General features: G+C 36.6%; 2 protein-coding genes across 3 annotated transcripts; both read left to right on the plus strand.

Annotated features, from left to right (window-relative positions):
- The first annotated feature begins 249 nt into the window (after window positions 1-249).
- LOC147539878 (uncharacterized) lies at window positions 250-2,677 on the plus strand. The gene is made up of 4 exons (XM_086641393.1): window positions 250-685; window positions 774-888; window positions 1,001-1,115; window positions 1,435-2,677. Exons 1-4 carry the CDS (start codon window positions 585-587, stop codon window positions 2,421-2,423), a joined length of 1,320 nt encoding a protein of 439 aa, XP_086497519.1. The 5' UTR covers window positions 250-584; the 3' UTR covers window positions 2,424-2,677.
- An 8,109-nt stretch (window positions 2,678-10,786) lies between these two features.
- Window positions 10,787-19,401, plus strand: LOC147539879 (uncharacterized). Of its 2 annotated transcripts, none has more exons than XM_086640884.1 (11): window positions 10,787-11,318; window positions 12,738-12,806; window positions 13,397-13,489; window positions 14,285-14,406; window positions 15,286-15,481; window positions 15,823-15,998; window positions 16,232-16,361; window positions 16,862-17,022; window positions 18,097-18,188; window positions 18,469-18,565; window positions 19,057-19,401. In XM_086640884.1, exons 1-11 carry the CDS (start codon window positions 10,992-10,994, stop codon window positions 19,100-19,102), a joined length of 1,509 nt encoding a protein of 502 aa, XP_086497010.1. In that variant the 5' UTR covers window positions 10,787-10,991; the 3' UTR covers window positions 19,103-19,401. The 2 variants fall into 2 exon arrangements, with proteins under 2 accessions (XP_086497010.1, XP_086497009.1); XM_086640883.1 differs by having other exon boundaries at window positions 10,788-11,318; window positions 18,466-18,565.
- Window positions 19,402-20,310: the final 909 nt, after the last annotated feature.

Here is a 20,310-nt window from a genome sequence, read left to right on the forward strand (position 1 = left end):
TGGGGCTAGGCAGGAAGCTGATCACAAAGTAGGGGGCCATTAGGGAAATAACCTAGATTTAATAGGGTCCCGACCCTCTCTTGACGTATCATTTGGAAAAAAAACAAAAATAAAAAGAGCTCTACCCTTCATAATAAACGGGTTAGGAGTTGAGTTATTCGATTTTGGACCACAACCCTAGTAGTGATAGGTCTATCCAAGTTCTAACGCCTGTTGCCTGTTGGCAGGGCCCCCCCCCCCTCTTCTCTCACAGGCTCACACATCACTAAATCCGTACTGTCCCCATCTCTCTCTCTCTCTCTCTCTCTAATAAATAGTAGCTCTCAAACTCTTCCCCCTTTCAACAAGTATTGAAGAAACCCTTTTGACCCTTGCTCAGAAATTGAGTCTTTTTTAATTTGCTTTTATTTTTTCATGTCAGTCAGACTAAAAGTTGAGGATTGAAGGGGGAGGGAGAGACAGGTTGAGGAAGAAGAGGTAACAACAACAGGTCCCCATTGAGAGATTTGTTTTCAATTTCAAAAACCCACACTCAGTTTCTCTCTCTCTCTTCATCTCATTTTGAGCTGTTGTTACTGAAGAAGATGCCAAGACCTGGTCCAAGACCTTATGAGTGTGTTAAAAGAGCTTGGCATAGTGAAAGACATCAACCCATGAGAGGTTCTCTTATTCAAGAAATTTTCAGGTATGTTTTTGTAACCCTTTCACTCTCTAAAAATAAAATCATTTCTTTCCCCCTATTGAGACACCTCTATAATGTGTTTGATTATTAGGGTTGTCAATGAGAGTCATACTTCTGCAACTAAGAAAAATAAAGAATGGCAAGAGAAACTCCCTGTTGTTGTCTTAAAAGCTGAAGAAATTATGTACTCCAAAGCCAATTCTGAGGTGATCTTTTGTTTTCTCCATCTTATAGTTTTTTCATTTTTCTGTGCCATGATTCTTAATCTTTACAAAAAAATCAAAGTCTCATTTTTTAATGTTGGATACCCACTTCTAGGCAGAATACATGGATGTTAAAACACTATGGGATAGGGCAAATGATGCCATTGATACTATCATAAGAAAGGAAGAAGGTACTGAAACAGAAGGGCTTCTACAACCTTGTATTGAAGGTACCCACTTCTTCTACTTCATTTTAAGCTCACTATTTGATCATAACAAAAAAATTCTAGAATTGGGTTGTTGCCATTTGGGGGAATTTGGGAAGTTTTGATATGACTCTTTGATTTGTTGTCATTTGGGGGAGTTTTAATATGATTTTCATTTTAAGTTCACTCTATGACCATGACATAAAATTCTAGAAATGGGTTATTGTCATTTGGGGGAATTTAGAAAGTTTTGATATGATTTGATCATTTGAGATTAGATATTTTGAAAAGGAAATACTTTTGTGTGTAATTTGTGTCTTGTATTTGTTTGTTTTTTAATCAGCTGCTCTAATTTTGGGTTGCACTGCAAGAAGATCTTCAAGAAGCCAAAGGAATAGTAATCCAAGGTGTTATCTCAGCCCCAAAACTCAACAACAATCTCATCTCCCTCCAAGAATTCCAGAGATTGCAACTCAAAAAGGAGGATCATCTCATTTAGAGCCTCCCCATTCAGTAAATCCAACATCTTCTTCACATTTCATGTCATACCCTTCAAATATTCCTAGATCGACGAATGTGAGTTCGACTAAGTTTGGCCCCGAATCTTGTACGCCTTCAACATTGGATCACTATTCCACCGTTAATCAAGAAGTCCCTTTGTCTTTGGGAAATTTTCCTCGGGGCTTAGATAATCAGATATTTCCAGCAACTAGCACATCGTCAAATTTGGGTCGGGTATATCCCTTGTATTATGGTGTTCCTCATCAATCTATAAGACCTCAGTGTGAATATCAAACTCCTCGAAGCTCACATTCCAATACTTTTGTTGTTGCACCTAACACTCAGTGGAGTGCAGAACCGAGCATGAAAGGTTCCTTGCAGAATTTCTTTCCAAGTCACGAGCCTCAGAGTACTTCAACCATGCTTAGTCAAGCAGATTTGAGGAATAAATCAGAAAATTCACCTCAGATTAGTTGTGATTTATCATTGCAGTTGGGTGTTTTGTCAAATCCATGTGAAATTGCAAGGACTAACTTGATTCGAGGTTTTGAAGATACTCGACCAAGTAGTTCTCGAGAATGCTTCAAATCTGGTGACCGACCCCCACGAATAGAGAATGAGTTTTGTTTCTTTCCTGCAAAAAATACTGATGACGACTTGGAGTTCTGTTCCAGAAAATGGAGTTCCGAGGGTAATGCTCTGAATTTGGAATCACCAAGTAGAAAAAGGAAAGAACCTGTTAGAATATCTGAAGGGGAAGCCCGCTCTTCTCCCCAGCCCAAGTTTTGTCCCGACCTATTTTTCGGTAAATTCAAGAAGCTTGATAAGTAGGAAACATTTATATCATATTCTTTGAAATCTTATGATGACACGAAGAAGATGCATCTATAAATCTTCTTTCCAATGTTGTTGTGTCACTGTTGTTTCTTGTCATCGGTGATAAGTTGCAATTGCAACTATCAATGCAATTGCAACTATCAATGCAATTGCAACTATCAATGCAATGATTATGAACTATGAATTGCTTGTAGTTGTCGGCTTAAAGATCTGCTTAGATCATGTTTATAAGAGATCATTTTGGATTTCGTTTTGTGTACAATCTTATCTTCCTAGCACTGATTACTCGGTTAAGTTATTGTAGTTGACGATATTATGGATCTTACTGCACCAAAACATTGTTTCTTTGATTCATATAAACTGCAGTACCATGGAAAACTGAAGAGGAAATGCTTCCAATTTATAAGAGCTTTAGGACTCAAGCTTTGTAGGGTATAAACTGAGCTTCTAGTTAAACTACTTTCCATGTATATTTTGCTCCGTTTTAACTCAATTTCGGGTAATGCTTCCCCTCACTTATGTTGTTGAGAAATCTAGCGAACTTTAGTATCTTGATTTTGTGGCTCATATACCTATATCGTTGGTACTTATGCTGTTATGCATCTCTGATAATCAATATGATTCTCTTGTAACTTGAAGATCTGGTTCAGTGTTCTCCTTTGCTTTAGTTTCTTGTACAGTAATAAGGAAGGTAGAAACTGTGAGGTGGTTGCATTAGCAGCCCTGTAGTTATTCATAATATCTTTCACCTTTAAACCTGGGTGGCATCTCATTGGTCCGGATCCTTTGGGGGCCTAATGGAAAGCTGGCTGGGTCTAATGGTTTTTTGTGAAAGAACGAACCTTTGCAGAGCAGTTTCTAATGAAGTATTTAGAGGTGTTTTAGAGACTTATCAAGGGAGATGAGGCCATTCAGAGGGAAGCTTGACTTATCAACGGAGACCCGTGGTGAAAAGTTTGGATTGGGTGAATCCTACTTAAACACCGCTCTATCCTGGACAACTCGAAATGTAATTAGTGATCTCCCACTTCTCCTGTTTAATATATGCACAAATTTGGGTTTCTGATTCCTCTCCTTTTCAAGATTTGACCCCATTTCCGATAGTGCAAAGTAAAAATAAATAAATAATTATTTAGTATACAAGGATCATGGTAGAATAAAGGGGGGAGAGAGAAAAAAGATGGTAGTGGTCGGAGGTGGTGGTAGGACGAGAGAAGCCGAGGTGGTGGGGCTACAGAAATCTTGGATGCCCCAGATATAAAACGTTGTTCCCAAAGCTACGACCATCCAGCCGTTCTTGTGGAAGTGATTTTCTTTTTTGGGAATGGATTCTTGACTTCATTACATTTGAATGACATTGATACATCATAAATATAATATGCAATATATCAATGATTCATGAATGAATTGAACTAATTAATCACCAAACATGTGTGAAGATTACGGTGGAAGAGTTAAGTTAAACCTACTGAGGTGTTACCTATCTCAATCTATTTATGGATGCATCTGTTGATGTCTCTCTATATGAATTTGTCTATCCATTTCTGTATATACTTAACTATATATCTTTACTTTTGGCATTATGTTTCTTTGGGACACAGTAGTGTAGTGTGTGTGTGCAGATCTCGAGGTCTGAAATCAGCATCGGGAGAAGGGGAACCATATCTCATGCTCCATTTGTTGTAGAAAATGCGACACCTAGTTGTTTTCTAACAACAAAGAGCGAATGTCAGAGTGAAGTTGAGTGGCATATCGATCTGAATTTGCCACCTCAATCTTTTACAGTGTCAATATAGAGTAGTAGTAGTGTTACTCTAAATTGACACTATAAAAGATTGATGTGAAAAATTCAGATGGTGTCGCATTTTCTCCAATAGATGGAGCATGATGTGGTCCCCCTTCTCCCTGTGCTGGTTTCAGACCTCCAGATCTGCACACACTGCTGAAGCAGGAAGCATAGGCACAAGGGTAATCAATGAAAGATTATCCTATGCCGTCATACTTGATAAGTATCTCATCATTTGGGTGGAAGATTATCCTAGAGAAATACGGTAGAGAGAAACAATGAAAGAGAGGCAGACAGAGATGTAAATATTGAGTTTGTTTGGATTTATACTACGAATTTTGTTTTGGGGAATCAGATTTTTTTTTTTTACCCAACTTCTCAATTAGTTGTTTTTCTTAAAAAGATTAGTTATAATTTTTCTTTGATCATAACATAAACTTCTAGAACTGGATTGTTGTCATTTGGGGGAGTTTTAATATGATTTTCATTTTAAGTTCAGTGTATGACCATACCATAAAATTCTAGAAATGGGTTGTTGTCATTTGTGGGAGTAAAAATATTTTGAAAAGGAAATACTTTCGCTTGCAATTTGTGTCTTTTATTTCCTTGTTTTTTTAATCAGCTGCTCTAATTTTGGGTTGCACTGCAAGAAGATCTTGAAGAAGCCAAAGGAATAGTAATCCAAGGTGTTATCTCAGCCCCAAAACTCAACAACAATCTCATTTCCCTCCAAGATTTCACGAGATTGTAACTCAAAAAGGAGGATCATCTCATTTAGAGCCTCTTCATTCAGCAAATCCAACGTCCTCTTCACATTTCATGCCATACCACTCAAATGTTCCAAGATCGACAAATATGAATTCGACTAAGTTTGGCCCCGAATGTTGTAGCCCTTCAACATTGGATCACTATTCCATCGTTAATCAAGAAGTCCCTTTGTCTTTAGGATATTTTCCCCGCGGCTTAGATAATCAGATATTTCCAGCACATAGTCAAATTTGGGTCGGGCATATCCCTTGTATTATGGTGTTCCTCATCAATCTATAAGACCTCAGTGTGAATATCGAGCTCCTGGAAGCTCACATTCCAACACTTATGTTGTTGCATCTAACGCTCAGTCGAGTGCAGACCCGAGCATGAAGGGTTCCTTGCAGAATTTTGTTCCAACTCACGAGCCTCAGAATACTAAAAACCATGCTTACTCAAGCAGATTTGAGGAATAAATCTGAAAGTTCACCACAGATTATTTGTGATCTATCATTGCAGTTGGGTGTTTTGTCAAATCCATGTGAAATTGCACGGACTAACTTGATTCAAGGTGTTGAAGATACTCAACCTAGTAGTTCTCGAGAATGCTTCAAATCTGGTGACCAATCTCCACGAATAGATAATGAGTTTTGTTTCTTTCCTGCAAAAAATACAGATGACGACTTGGAGTTCTGTTCAAGAAAATGGAGTTCTGGTTTAGTGCATCTCTAGTAATCAATATGATTCTCTTGTATGTTGAAGATCTGGTTTAGTGCTTCTTTGCTTTAGTTTCTTGTACAGTAAGAAGAAAGGTAGAAATGCATTGTCAGTGCTGTAGTTCTTCGCAATATCTTTCGCCTATGCTATATACCTGGGCGGCATGTAATTGGCCCGAGTCTTTTGAGGCTTACTGGAAAGCTGGCTGGCTCTAATGCTTATTTGCGAAAGAAAGAACCTTTGCAGAGCAACCTCTAATGAAGTATTTAGAGGTGCTTCAGACTCTTGGAACTTGGAAGTACAGAGATGAGGCCATCCTCGAGGGAAGCCCGACTAATCGACGGAGGCCCATGGTGGAAAGTCGGGATTGCATGAGTCGTACTTAAACACCACGCTCTTCCGTCGGTAACTCAAAACGTAATTAGTAAACTCTGAATGCTCCTGATTTAATATATGCATGACTTCGGTTTCTGATTTATCTCTATTTCATGATTTCACCCCATTTTTGGTAGTGCAAAATAAAAATACTTATGTTTTTTTTGTTGTTGGAATTAAAAATACTTATGTTAGTATGTAAATTATAAAAATATAACGAGGACATACTAGGATCATGGCAAAATCTGGTGATGTTTCGATGTGACGAGCTCTAATAGGGTCTCGAGAGGTCTGCAACAATAAGATCTTATTTTTATATAAGCAAGTTTTTTTTAGTACAAGGTGGCGTTTTGAAGTCATGGTAGGTTCCTTCGACCAAAAATAACTCATGATGGAATCAAGTGATGTCTCAATAATATTGTTTTCCCGAGCTCAGTCCTCAGTTGTGCGCATGAAGTTGTGATTTGTGTGCACAAGAATATAGAAGGGTTCTCTTTACAAACCCGATCGAGGAAGTATGCTCATAGGCATTTTTTTTCATTTCATCTTTATATCATTTTTTGTAAATATTTTATTTAATTCCACTTCACCTATCTTTTTCTTATTCTTCACTATTATGGTCCCCCGCGGAAGGTCATCGGTGGAAACCTTTTGCAGTGACTTTCACAAGAAAAAAAGAATACCTTCATATTCCTCTTCTTAACACCACCACCATTTGTTCTTTTGCTCCCTATCCTCTCACTCTCTCTCTCCCTCCCCCCCCCCCCCCCCCTTCCTTCCCTCCCTCCCTCTCTTCTTACTTCCCGCGAAGAGGGGAATCAAAAAAGGGGATTATCCCATTCGCTCGAACAAAGGGAGAGGGACGGAGGGAGGGAGAGAGAGAGAGAGCTGGTGGTGAGAAAAAAAGAGGAAATTATTTTTATATGAAAATTGTCTCCAAGCAACCTTAATGTGAGGGGGATGAGAGAGACATATTACTTTTCTTTCTTTTTTTGTTGAAGGGAGAGACAAATTACTTTTTTTTTTTATGAGAAATATATATTAAAAGCAATCCGACAAAGTCTAACAACGTCAAACTAACTGGAAGCGGAAATACAAGAAGGCTCGACATTCCACACCCTTTTCTGACAATTAATTCTACCCCATTTAGCTAGTGCATCTGCTTTAGTGTTGATTTCTTTGAGGGCATGAGTGAATATGATCTCTGTGAACTGAATCTTGAGTTCTAGCGACTTATCTATGATCTGCTTGGATTGCCAATGTAAACCTTCCTTCTGGTTATTGATGTAATTAATGATATTTAGATTATCACTTTCAATTTGAATATGTTGGATTTGAAGTTGACTTGCCCATACTATGCCGTGGTGGATGGCCAAGCTTTCACGTTCTTCTGAATTTTGTCCTCTCACGGTATCTGCGACAGCTATTATAAATCTTGCTTCTTCGTCATGAATAATGAACCCTATTCCAGCTGGTTCTGCCAATTGCGTGAACGATGCGTCTACATTGATTTTAAGAAATTGTGTCGATGGAGGGCTCCATTGTTGTTTCCTTGGTTCTTTCCTACATTTCTTTGTTAGTAATGATTCAACTTTAAGTGGTGTGGTGGGCGTATTGTTGATTCTAGCATCTCGCTTTCCATATGAACCATAAATTTTTGCCTATAAATTCGTGGTTTCCTCATCCAGTGGTTTCCATTGCTGAATCCATTGTTTGACCATCGTCAATTGTTCTTTTCTGACATGAAAATGAAACCATATTGCTCTGGCATAGTTACAGTGTAGCATCACATGGTCTATTGTTTCGATAGCATCACAGTTAGTACAGGTGTTAATGTTACCAATATACCTGCCAATTTTGTCCCTTACTGGTAGACTGTTGGTACAACATTTTCATAGAAATAGTTTTATCATTGGGATCGTGTTCATGCTCCATATGAACCAGTCTGTTGTATCATTCATAATGTTATAATTCTCATTTCTCAAATAATTATACATAGATTTTAAGGAAAACTTACCTAATTTCGTGAACGTCCATTTAGACGTATCTTCATTCTGCAAATTAATACTAAGGATAACATTGCAAATATTGTGATCAAAACAATTGTTAAGCATTTCAGTATTCCAATTGTTGTTAGTAATTAACCGGGCGATCCATTCAAGGTTAGAGTTATGTTGATTGTTAATGGGAGGGGGGGTGGTTCGGGATCCAAAAATCATGCCAGATACTAATCTTAGTACCTTTATTGATATCCCAGAAGACTAATCTATCCATTTGGCTGAATTGTTTACTGATAGCTTTCTAGGGTCAAGAATGATTAGCCTTAGGGGGGAGGGGTTTAGTAGATTTGGGGAAGTACTTAGCTTTGAAGACTTGGACCCAGATGGATTGGAGGTTGTTGAGAAACCGCTAGTTCAGTTTGATGAGGAAGGCTTGATTGTCCAGATGCGGTGGATGATAGAATGAGATGTGAGGTGGATTAAAAAGTAAAATATTTACAAAGATGTTACAAGGATAGAACTTAGAAAAGAACAAAAAAGAAAATTGTAGTCTTACTGTGCAAATTGAATTGTCGGACACTTTAAAAAAAATTGAATTGTCGCACACTTAAGAAATCTCACAAACTAAAAACCAAAATAGAATTAACCCAAACACAAAAATAATTGAAGATAAAAGAAAAGTTCTTTTTAAGTTAGTTTGAATTAAAACTAAATTTTAACACAAATTCATCTGTATAAACTTTTGCAAATTATATAGAGTGTTCTAACATTCAACTTGCGGACGCAATAAATTCCTTTTGACCAACTATTACATATATAAATAAAAAAAATTGGCCAGTCACCCACGAAAAGCACAATCGAGAGTCTAAAATCATCAATCGTGTAAAACCGTTATCGAAGGTTTTATGCGCACGTGGCTATCATCAAGGTCGATGCCTTATCACCCATCTCTCAACCTTGATATGTTGCGGTCATCCAAACCTATATAAGCAGGGCCGGTCCTGAGATTTTGGAGGCCAAAAGCGAGTTTGAAGAATGTGGCCTACATGAGTTTTACAAGGAAAAAAAATTCTATAACGAAACTTTCTACATTTTTTTTGCACATAATGTGAGGTTTAAAAATGAAACTTGTGTACATAACTCGTAATCCGAATCGAATGATCTGATTGTGTTACTCGTAAATCAGTTTCGGTTCGGGGAGAACCCTCGAGAGATCTTAGATGATCTCCCGATCAAGTGGTTCATTGAGGAACTCGATGCGTCAATAGCTTGTTCAATTTCCTTTTTTCAAATAGAAAAAATAAAGTATTAGAAAATGATTCTCTAAGAAAATAACCGTAAGAAATTTCAGCCTTATTTTTTTTTGTGCTTAAGGTGATCGTGTTGGTTGTGGTTTGATGACAGTTGTGTAGCGGAGGTTTAGTATTGATGGTGGTTGTGGTGTTGAAATTTAGTAATGATGGTGATAATGGAAGTACAGTGGTAGAGGTTTAGTAATAGTGGTGGTAGTGGAGGTACAATTTGAAAATTTAGTATTTGATTTGGTAGAGGTGTCAACTAAAATAATTAAAAAAAAATAATTTAATGTTGGTGGATAAGGCGATGAAGTTTAGAAATGGTGGTGCTGATGGTGGTGTTAGTGGAGGTACACAAAAAAGAAATGCTTATGCTTGAGATCAAATCCTGGTTGTTTGAACTATCTAACATGGTTACAACCAATTGAGCTAAAGTAACCTACATGTTATATTCGGTCATTCTACTATAGAGATAGGAGCCTCCTTGATTCTATATTTGTAAGCTTAATGTGAGGCCCTCTGGCCCTGGGGTCCGAAGCAAGGCTTTGCCTACTTGCACCCCAATGTCGGCCCTGTATATAAGCATATCAAGTTTTTCCTAACAATGAATTAACAATCATCTTCTTCGCTCAAAACTCTTTGAATTATTTCCTTAACTTGCAAAAATACCACACTGACTTGCGCGTCTAAGTGTTTTACTCCATTTTCACCTAAGTCCGACCCAAACGAAGAAGCAATTCATTAATAAGTTGTCGTCTGACAATACTAAAATAAGTTACTTCTTTTTCCAAAAAAAAATAAGTTACTTCTTTTACTTATTTAAGTAGAAAAGCAAAAAACTTAGTTTGCTAACTCATAAATTTCTAACTTCACTTATTTAAGTTAAAATTTGACTTATAGGTTGATACCTAGGGGTGGGAAAAAGATCCGGAAGACCGCTATCCGACCCGTTCGACCGAGATAAAAAGTGTCCATGGGCACCCGATGGTCATAACGGTCAGTGTCCGACCGGCCCGAAAGAATTGGCGGACGGTCACGGTCAAAATTTTATGTCGAAGGACCGACCGCTGACCGACCGATACGAGTGACCGAATAGGTTGACCGACTAAACTGTCCTCATTTTTAGAAGTTGACCGTTGAATTTTATAGACATATAAATATATGATGTTCGTTGGCTATAGTCATATAGTCCTCTGGAAGACCAAACATTAGTGAATGGCTTAATTATATCTTGTCGAATGATGATCAACTGTGTTTTTTCTTTTTTATATTTACTTTTGACTTATAGGTTGATACCACATAAAACCACACATCATCAAGGTCCATATTGGAAGATGTTCATCTTCAGGTGACCATTATGTATAGTTGTTCATTCTTTGGGGGGTCAAAATGGAAATTAACCATTTATACAACCCAGCGTGGCCCGTTTTATAGCCCTAGTATCATCTTCTTTTACGAATCACCAGTTCTTCAACTCTCATCATCATCTCTTTTTGAAGCTCAAAACCAGATAGAGAAACTAGAGAGAGAAAGAGAGTAGACCGAACCAAATGCCTCACAACATTTCACTTCTTCTCATTTCATCTTCTATCAACAGATAAAAACTGAAATCAATCATCATCAAGAACTGTTTATTAATTAAATGGCACTTTCGATCTCATTCCCTTCATCTTCATTAGGTTACAGTTCTGATCATCGTTCAAACCTAACAATCTCATCCACACACAGAAGAAATTCACTTTGTAGATACCAGAAACCCTTATTAGCTATCTATTCAACACAACTCAACCAGAACAGAAAGAAGAAGGAAAAGAAGAATACGATCTTCTCCTCTACTTCCTTCTCTACTAAACGCCGCTTCGGTTTCACTTCAATTAGAGCAGCTGCTGATTACTATTCAACACTTGGTGTTCCAAAGTCTGCCAATATCAAAGATATCAAAGCTGCCTACCGAAAATTGGCTCGTCAGGTGCTCCAAATACACTCTCTCTTTCTCTCTCTACAATTGTATTTGTGTTCTTATTTACATACATCTCTTTTTTTAGATTGATAGTAAAGTTTGTGAAGACATAGTGAATCTTAACCTAATTTTATGAAGCTAATATCCAGTGAAGGATATTGAAGCATTTTGACATCTAAAACCTGGTAACTTGGGAAGAACTCAATAGTTTAGCTCCAAATATTTAGACATTTATGTTCCTATTTAGAAGAAGGCACTATAAAAGTTGAAGATTGCTTTTTGATGGAGTACATTTTATCTGTCCAGTAATGTTCTTTTTATCCAATTATAATTTGTTCAAGCTGAATGTAAGAAATGGGAATTTTCGAATGAAATTTAGATATGGTTATTAGTGATAGATAATGATAAAAGAAAAACTCCCATAATCGGAATGTCGAGAAAGGGTCCTTGTTAGGGAACTTGGGGGTTCATGTTGCATCACCCCCATTATGGATATGTAAGCAGTTTACTTTTCCGCTTTGTTGATTATTGTTGTGGTAACTTGGGGGTTCATGTTGTATCACCCCCATTATGGATATGTAAGCAGTTTACTTTTCCGCTTTGTTGATTATTGTTGTGGTAACTTGGTGGTCAGTAATTGAATCAAGCTTGAGTTTCAATGTGCCGATTAGTACTTAATAAAAGTAATGGAAACTTGAAGGTCATTTATTTAAAGCATTGATTACCAAACTCTGCTCAGCGCAGCTCATGCTATCAGAAATTTCGTGAACAGTTTGACAAATGAAGGCTATTTTAGGGATCTAACATTGATTCTTATTGAAGATGGCCGAACTGTGCTCATAGTATCTAGTGTAACTAGTCGTTATGCTGGGAAGGATGCTATAGGAAGTTGTAGTTTTGGGTTCTGAGATATGATATAATACTGGTGTTATTTGGAACATTATGATGGTTCTACATTTGTGGTTTGGTTGAGTAGGGTTCAAGTTATTTATTGAACCTACATGATCTTATTGTTTTCAAACATAAACACAGAAGGGAGGTGTGGCAACTCGTTCCGGCTGCAATTATATGGAGCATATGGAAAGATAGGAACAATAAGATCTTTAAAGAAAAGAACCTCAACTCTTCAGTTGATATCGAAGATGTGAAAGGAACAATCTTCGCTTAGATTAGGAGAATAGAAAAATTTAAGAATGTATCTTATCTTGATGTTGTTATGCAGTGGGATACACGGATGATGTGAGACATTGTCCAAAGTATCCCGCCCACCTGTATATAGTTTTCTTTCTCTAATATATTCATTCTAACTTTCAAAAAAAAATCTCTGGTTCCTTTTAATAATTTACTCTCACACTGTTTTATGATCTTGTAGACTTTTTTTTTTCTTGATACTGACCTAGCGGGTCGATGTGTGTGTTTATGCAAAAGTATCACCCTGATGTCAACAAGGAGCCTGGAGCAACAGATAAATTTAAGGAGATCAGTACTGCATATGAGGTATGCTACATCGTAACATTACTATCTTTTTTGGTTCACTTTTTCCAATGTCTTTCTAGAAGAATGAGAAAATATGAACTCTTCTCCAGTGCCATTGAGTGTAAGGGGAGTGATTTTAAGGGTTTAGTAGAAACAGTGAGTTCTTACTTCTTAGGCTAGCAGTTCCGACTCCATAGGCTCCACTAAGAGATAAAAGTTATCTTGTAACTCAAATTTGACACGCAGAGACACATTGATCATATTCGAGTTCCTCAATAAAACAAATACACATAGTCTGCAGTATCTAATTTCATCTTTTTAACTGAAAGTAAGTCTCCAAACTCGCAACGTTTCTCTTTTGAAACTTGTCTGCCTTTCAATGGATGGACTCTATAAATCTTGTTTGCAAGTTTCTATCTCCTTTTCTGGCTGAACCTCATGTCCTTCACTTCCTTTTCTAAACTATGTGTTCCCTGCAACTTCTTTTTTAACTATAATTAAATTAATTAATCGAACTCTCATGTATACAAAGAACCACTATTTTACTTACACTCAGATCTATTTTTTAGTGTGATAATGTTTATTTGATTTCTGAAGCACTACATTGTCAGGTGCTATCAGATGATAAAAAGAGGGCGTTATACGATCAGTATGGTGAGGCTGGAGTGAAGAGCAGTATGGGAGGTCCAGGTGGAGCTTATGCGGTATCATAGTTAATTCACCTTTACCATGCATTTCCTGAGGATAGCAATATAACATTATTTTCTTATAACATTCTTTTATATAGAGAAGACTGATTATTCTTCTGCACATAATATCCCTAAATTACTTGTTTAGCCATGTGCTTTACATAAATTAAGGTTGAGGGCTTGAATATCTTTTATCCAGTTGAAGAGTGATGCAGTTTTTAATGTTATGTATGTATATATATATACATATATATAATGTAATGCATGGACGCTGTTGTGGGTATTCAGCACCAGTGCATTGGCCCACTACAACCTAATGCCGAAATGGGGACACAACGTCAGACATATTTCCTTATCTTAGTTATATGTTCATTTATTTTCACATCCAATTTTTTTTATTTGAACTTTTGAACATTCATTGTTAAATTATACATACACTGATGACATTAACCTAGAGTTATGAACTTAAATTTATGGAGCTAACACGATTTTTTTGTGTGTAAATAAAAGACATTAGTACAAAACCACATTATATCTGTAGAAGTGGTGACTAGCATCTGACAAGTATCTGAGTTTCGGATACAGTTACCTATATCTAACACGGTAAAAAATACTAAAGGAGATGTCCATTATTTTTCTGTATGTACAATTAATTGTGCGTATGTTCATTTAATTTGTAATTTATAATGAGTTCAACTACAGGGTGGAACAAATTGTTGAATCACAATATGAAGCTCTCTTGCTTAATAATTTTACTACTAATTTTTCCTATTTCCTGTATAAGTTAATTTGGTGTTTTCATGTAAGCAGGCCAATCCTTTCGACCTGTTCGAAACGTTCTTTGGTGCAAATATGGGTGGTTTCTCTGGGATGGACCAAGCTGGATTTGGAACCAGACAGCGCAATACTGTTGTTAAGGGTGAAGATATACGGTAAGCTACAAGCTTTTGAATTTTGATAGGATGTTTGAACTAGCCTCCTGCACATGAACTCTGCTTCTTGGGACGTAGTGAGAAACCAGAACCCAAAAACTATGAAAACCATTATTTATGGTTTGTTTGGATACTTTGGATTCATGTTTTTGAAACAACCAAACTGGACCAGAAGCACCAAATAGAAAAAAGATCTTAAAATGAAAAGAAAATAAAAGGGACATCTGAAAAAACAAACAAGTCTGTGCCTATGTGTATAGATTTAAAATATTAACATTTACTGTTTTTCTTTTAAATTAAATACACATACTAATTTATGTCCTGTCCACGTACGGACATCTTTGCTATGGTTATTACTATCTTTCTAGAAATTCTAACATAAACTTAAAACTTATAAGTAGACAGCTAAATTTCTAGACTTATAATATTCCATGTTTCTTAAAAAATCTCAATCAACATGTATATATATATACATCCAGAAATTTTTACAGTTGATAGAAATATCCCATTCTTTCATTTCCAGTGTAGACCAACATTTGACTTGTTCTTTTCCATGCTTTCGATTTTGATGTATAGAAACTTTAAATGAGAACTGGCTGATGATTTTTTTGAAATAAAAAATACCAACTCAGAAAACAAATGACTCAAAAAAACCCAGAATATGCTATCACCCACAAAAATCGTTGGTGTGGTTCTTACGAAAACTTGAATGATTTGTACTGCATTTGGTTAAAAACAGACCAAATTGAACTCATCCAGGCCTAAAAGTATACTACTCTCCCTCACTCTCAATACACGCAGCTGTTATGTTCAGGATATGTCATATTGAAATAGTGTTACTAGTGTTACGAGTTGACTTGTGGGTCCAAAGTGTTTCAGATATGATATGACTTTGGAGTTTTCTGAGGCTATCTTCGGGGCTGAAAAAGAATTTGAGCTCTCTCATTTGGAAACATGTGGCGTTTGCAATGGTACTGGAGCAAAGGTTGGTTCCAAGATGAGAATTTGCTCAACATGCGGTGGCAGGGGGCAAGTTATGCGAAGTGAGCAAACACCTTTTGGTATATTCTCTCAGGTATGTGAGCTTCATTCAGAACTAGTAGTCTAATGAATGCTTGTGTAGTTGGTGAGATGGAGGACGAACTAGAAAATTGCGAAAGTACCCGAGACCTGAGATTTCATTATAATTTTCTGCAAGCTATCATATATAATTTATTTGCAATAAGCAAAACGAGCTGTAGTTCCCTTATAAAGTCTAATTATGAAGCATCAAGACAAAATTTCTATAGTTTTTTGCTCACACTACAATAAATGTGCTTTGAGAAAGTTATTGGCTGCTACAACTGAAGCATAATCTCAGTGCATAAACATAGCTTTTTCAAACAGGCAAACAATACATAATTCCTTTTAATGTAGGTCTCAGTCTGTCCTAATTGTGGTGGAGATGGTGAAGTAATTTCTGAAGTTTGTCGTAAGTGTTCTGGTCAAGGACGTATTCGCATTAAGAAAGATATAAAAGTTAAAGTTCCACCTGGAGTCAGTAAAGGCAGTATCCTTCGTGTTGCCGGAGAGGGTGATGCTGGACCTAAAGGGTAAGTTCCGAGTTTTATTTTTATTTCTCTAACAATTACGTATTATCTTTTACTGTGAAATTAAAAAGGTCGTTACGTGTGCTAAAGTAGGGAAGTGGCACTTTGCAATGTAATTTTGACATGAAGTCATGCATTTGCTTCCATGTTCACATTTGCCTTCCTATGGAGGATCATTTCCACTTTCTTCAAAGAAACTAATAATGAATAAGCAATTCATTTCCACTTTTGAGCAGAGGGGTTCCAGGAGATCTATATGTATACCTTGATGTGATGGACATTCCAGAGATCCAAAGAGACGGCATAAACCTTAGTTCAATCGTTTCTATTAGCTATTTAGATGCTATCTTGGGGACAATTGTGAAGGTAAGGGTAGAACTCTACTTTTTCTGGTTTTAATCATTATGTTAGAAGTTGTTGCATCATGGATGTCAAGATGTATACACTTTCGTTGAATTTGCCTTGATCTGAGATACAACATGCAACGTCTGCGCATGAGCTTTTCCAGTAGATTCATTTCTAATTCAAAGAGCTCGTAGTCCAGTCCTGAGGTGAAAGATATCCAGAAAAAGAAAACGCTGTAAAATCTCCGGAATCTCCTATACTTGTATTTGATATACTTGCCTTGATTACAAGATTGTTCATGAAATTGCAAAGTGGAACCTGTGTATTCAAACCACTGCCATAGAAAAATTTAGAGAACCTACCCATGTAATGTTTTCCATGGTTTTAAAGTTGAAACAACCAAACCTCTCTTAACTGAAGATCCACGTGTTCAAGATACTACTATTAAAATGATAATAAATGCCACAAAAACTATACTCGATGACTGTTGCTTCACTGTTGATTATTTGGCATTTGGGCAGGTTAAGACTGTTGAGGGGACAGCTGAGCTACAGATTCCCCCTGGCATTCAGCCAGGTGATGTCGTTGTCTTGGCAAAGAGAGGTGTTCCAAAGCTAAATAGACCATCAATACGTGGTGATCATTTGTTCACAATTAAAGTCACTATACCAAATCGTATCAGGTAAAGTTTTATCTTTAATCTTTCCATTTCATCGCCCTTCTACTTAACTTTATGGCTTTTACTGTATCTTAAATGTAAACTGATTAGGGAACTATTTCCCAAATCTATGATTGGATATTGCTTATTATTATTATCTAGGCCATGCTTATGAACTGTAGCAATGAGTTGGGAAGAAATTAAACAACTACGTTAAGCACAAATCCTCCTTTTAGCTTCGCGGTTCCTCTCCATTTAGAGTTATGATGTTAAGATGATTCTGTTGTAGGGTGAGCAAGATAATCTAATACAAAAGTCAAGTATTGTAGATTTATATATTTTACGAACTGCTACTTGCTTCTGTTTTATGGTGTCTCTCGGAAAAGCCAGTTTTTTTCGAAAGCAATGCGTATCTTGTATCTTGTCTAATTAGTCTTTTCGTCATATTGAATATAAACAGTAGTTAAGAGGCAAAGTGAGTAGACTTTAAGGGTGAGATGAAAAAAGGAAATTTCATCTATTACTTTATTAGATTGTGTGTACGGACTGGACCGTCAATTATCATCCTTATATAATATGTATCTTAAGTACTTGATACACGTATTTTACTAATCAAATAATGTAATATGAATAATTTGGTCATGGCTTGGCTATCTTATTTACTAGTATACTCGGAAGAAATTTTTTCTGCATCTGTTGTATCTCCCACATTGTGATGGCCGATGGGTATGAAGTAGCCTATAATGCTCGCTCCTTTCAAGCTGGTTTCTCTCGTCCACTTTGAGCTCAATAAACAGCATCCGGGCTCGAAGAGCATATCAATCGGTGCATCTTTCACTTCCAAAATCATCCTCTTTGCCATTTTTCTCTTCACTTCTGCATACGACTCTCCACTGGTCCCATTTCTTATGACTTCCCTAAGCGAAGGAAGAAGACAGCAGTGAGGGAGAGTCTGTCAAATCAGTCCTGTACCCTAAACCCTAAGCCTTCAGTTGTCTGTGGTGCAATGTTACGATAGCATTTGCAGTTTCATTTGCATTCTGCATATGTTTCCTTCAGCTGTTTGTAGCAATCTGATACTAATGTTTACTCCTGCAGCACAAGGGAGCGTGAATTGCTCGAAGAAATTGCCTTGATTAATGACAGCAGCAACAGCCGTCCACGAAGTCGTCCCAAACCTAAGCCACCAAGTAAGTTATTTAGATTTATAAAAGGATGCAACGATGTGAAAATGATATTGATAGAAGACTTTAGAAGGGATTGGTGAGAGAATTCTCCCTCATTGATTGGATGTAAGCCATCTAACCTTAGGCACAAGAAAGTCCAAAATTAGTCTCCTTCCCACTCTCGTCCACTATTAACTTGACTCTCTACGTTATGAACTTGAGGTGTGAAATAATGATATTCACTCATTAAATGTTACTTAGGTAATAACAAATTCTCTATTTTCATGACATTTTTCTTTCGCAGCTGAAATTACAGAAACCCAAGAGTCCCCTGAACCAGAGAAATCTGAGGAATCTGAAACGGAACCAGACTTGTGGGAATCACTAAAAGGTTTTGCTGGGTAAGCTTCTTTTGCTGACTTTTGATAACATTTTTATGAATCTAGCTCATTCTTGTACATTGCATACTATTTTGTGGTGGCACTTTAATTGTTTTGAATTTGTTCACTTAGAAAGTTACAACATAAAACTATTATTTTGGAGTCGATGAGCATCTTCGTCAATGCATATCAACACCTGCAGTCTTCGATTGTGAAACTAGCCAAACACTCAAAAAGCCATCAAAACGCTCAAACCCTTGCTTTTTGCTAATTAAAGTTTTCGATGATCAAAAGATTATAGGTTGTCATTTTTTCCTTTCAATAATTAATACCAAAATCGGTTCTCTTCGGGCTAAGCTTCTGAAAAAATAGTTAGTTTTTTTATACCAAGATATACACAAGCAAATTTAAGAAAATGCTTTTTTTTGGGTTATATTCTCTTCTACATTTTTTTTATTGTTTTAGTTTGAAATTGACTCCGTTAACCGCTCCTTTTGTCATAAATCGTGCAGGTCTATTGCAAATGGAGTTGCAAAATGGTTGAAAGACAATCTCTAATCCACAGAAACCACCCAAGGTAAAGTTCAAATCAAATCTCATTTTTCACGTCTCTGCTGGAAGCCATTATTTTTTCCTCTGAAGTGGCTTCGAGCACCATTAAGTAGTCATTCAGCACTCGCCAGATATTCTTTTCTTTCTCCTTCTTGTAAAGTTCAATACCAACCGATTGACTCAGATTTTCTGAGGAAATTTATATAACAATTATATGCAGTTACCAGGTGTAAGATTCTTTGAAACAGAATATGGACATCCATTTAAATTCTGAAACCCGTAAATGAGTTTTTAGTTTAAGAAAACCTGCATTTTTGTTTTACGATCTAAGAAATTTTGACATGTTTGATAATTGATATTCTTCGCATGTGATTTCTGATTTTCCTTTGTCAGTTAACTTTGCTTGTAAAGCCTTCGCTCGGTAAACATTTGCGCAATCTGTATATGTGAGGTGCTTACAGTGATGTGTTAGGGTAATCCCCTAGACTACAATCGGCTGTTGTAATGTGTTTACTTTATAAATGTTGAGTTAGAATCTTACTTTTTGAGCTAACATTTGGAATGAGTGACGATACAACAAAGGCTTGGCTCAATAGTGTATCAAAGTTATAAACCGATACGTAAGTGGACATTGTTAAGATAATCCCAATCTGTTTTGGACAGCAGGTCGGCAGTTTACTCCACTTCTTAGGGTAGTTTTTGGGGGCGCGACGGTGTAGATCACTGTGGCTATGGTTACGTCGTGGAGTGTGCATGGTACTGAATACTATTACTTGTTTGTTTTATAGAATTTATGAACGATTTAACCCATGAAGGAAAAAAAAAAGATGGAGGGATCCAAATTGAGATGATTGATGGAATATGTCCCCCATGGGAGGAGGTTGGGTTAGCACTATCAACTTTTAATAAAGTTTTAATGAAAGGTTTGGAACATCAATATCTTTAAAAGATATGCATAATGGGGTTAATTTGGATTTAAAATTAGCATAACTTTAACTTTTTGTTTCTGTTTTCCTTTTACTTTTTTGAATCATATTAGAACTCCAAAAAAGTTGAGGTGTATTGAGAAAATAGAAAGGTGGGTAATAGGATTTATTCATTTTAAAATAGTCAAGAGAATATAGAAGTGAAGTGATCATATTGGTAAAGGTATAAGTACCTTGAACAAAAGAAAAGGGTATAAGTACCAATAATCAATTACAACCGATAGAAAA

The sequence above is a fragment of the Eschscholzia californica genome, unplaced genomic scaffold (genome assembly GCF_041429995.1).
Source record: "Eschscholzia californica isolate CP2 unplaced genomic scaffold, dmEscCali1.0.p SCAF_5, whole genome shotgun sequence".
In the NCBI taxonomy this organism is placed as follows: domain Eukaryota; kingdom Viridiplantae; phylum Streptophyta; class Magnoliopsida; order Ranunculales; family Papaveraceae; genus Eschscholzia; species Eschscholzia californica.

Coding starts and splice junctions, on each gene's coding strand:
- LOC147539878 (XM_086641393.1), top strand. CDS start 585: ATGCCAAGACCTGGTCCAAGACCTTATGAGTGTGTTAAAAGAGCTTGG. Junction 686..773: donor CTTATTCAAGAAATTTTCAG/GTATGTTTTTGT, acceptor TTTGATTATTAG/GGTTGTCAATGAGAGTCATA. Junction 1,116..1,434: donor TCTACAACCTTGTATTGAAG/GTACCCACTTCT, acceptor TTTTTTAATCAG/CTGCTCTAATTTTGGGTTGC.
- LOC147539879 (XM_086640883.1), top strand. CDS start 10,992: ATGGCACTTTCGATCTCATTCCCTTCATCTTCATTAGGTTACAGTTCT. Junction 15,999..16,231: donor GGTGATGCTGGACCTAAAGG/GTAAGTTCCGAG, acceptor ACTTTTGAGCAG/AGGGGTTCCAGGAGATCTAT. Junction 18,189..18,465: donor TCCCAAACCTAAGCCACCAA/GTAAGTTATTTA, acceptor ATTTTTCTTTCG/CAGCTGAAATTACAGAAACC.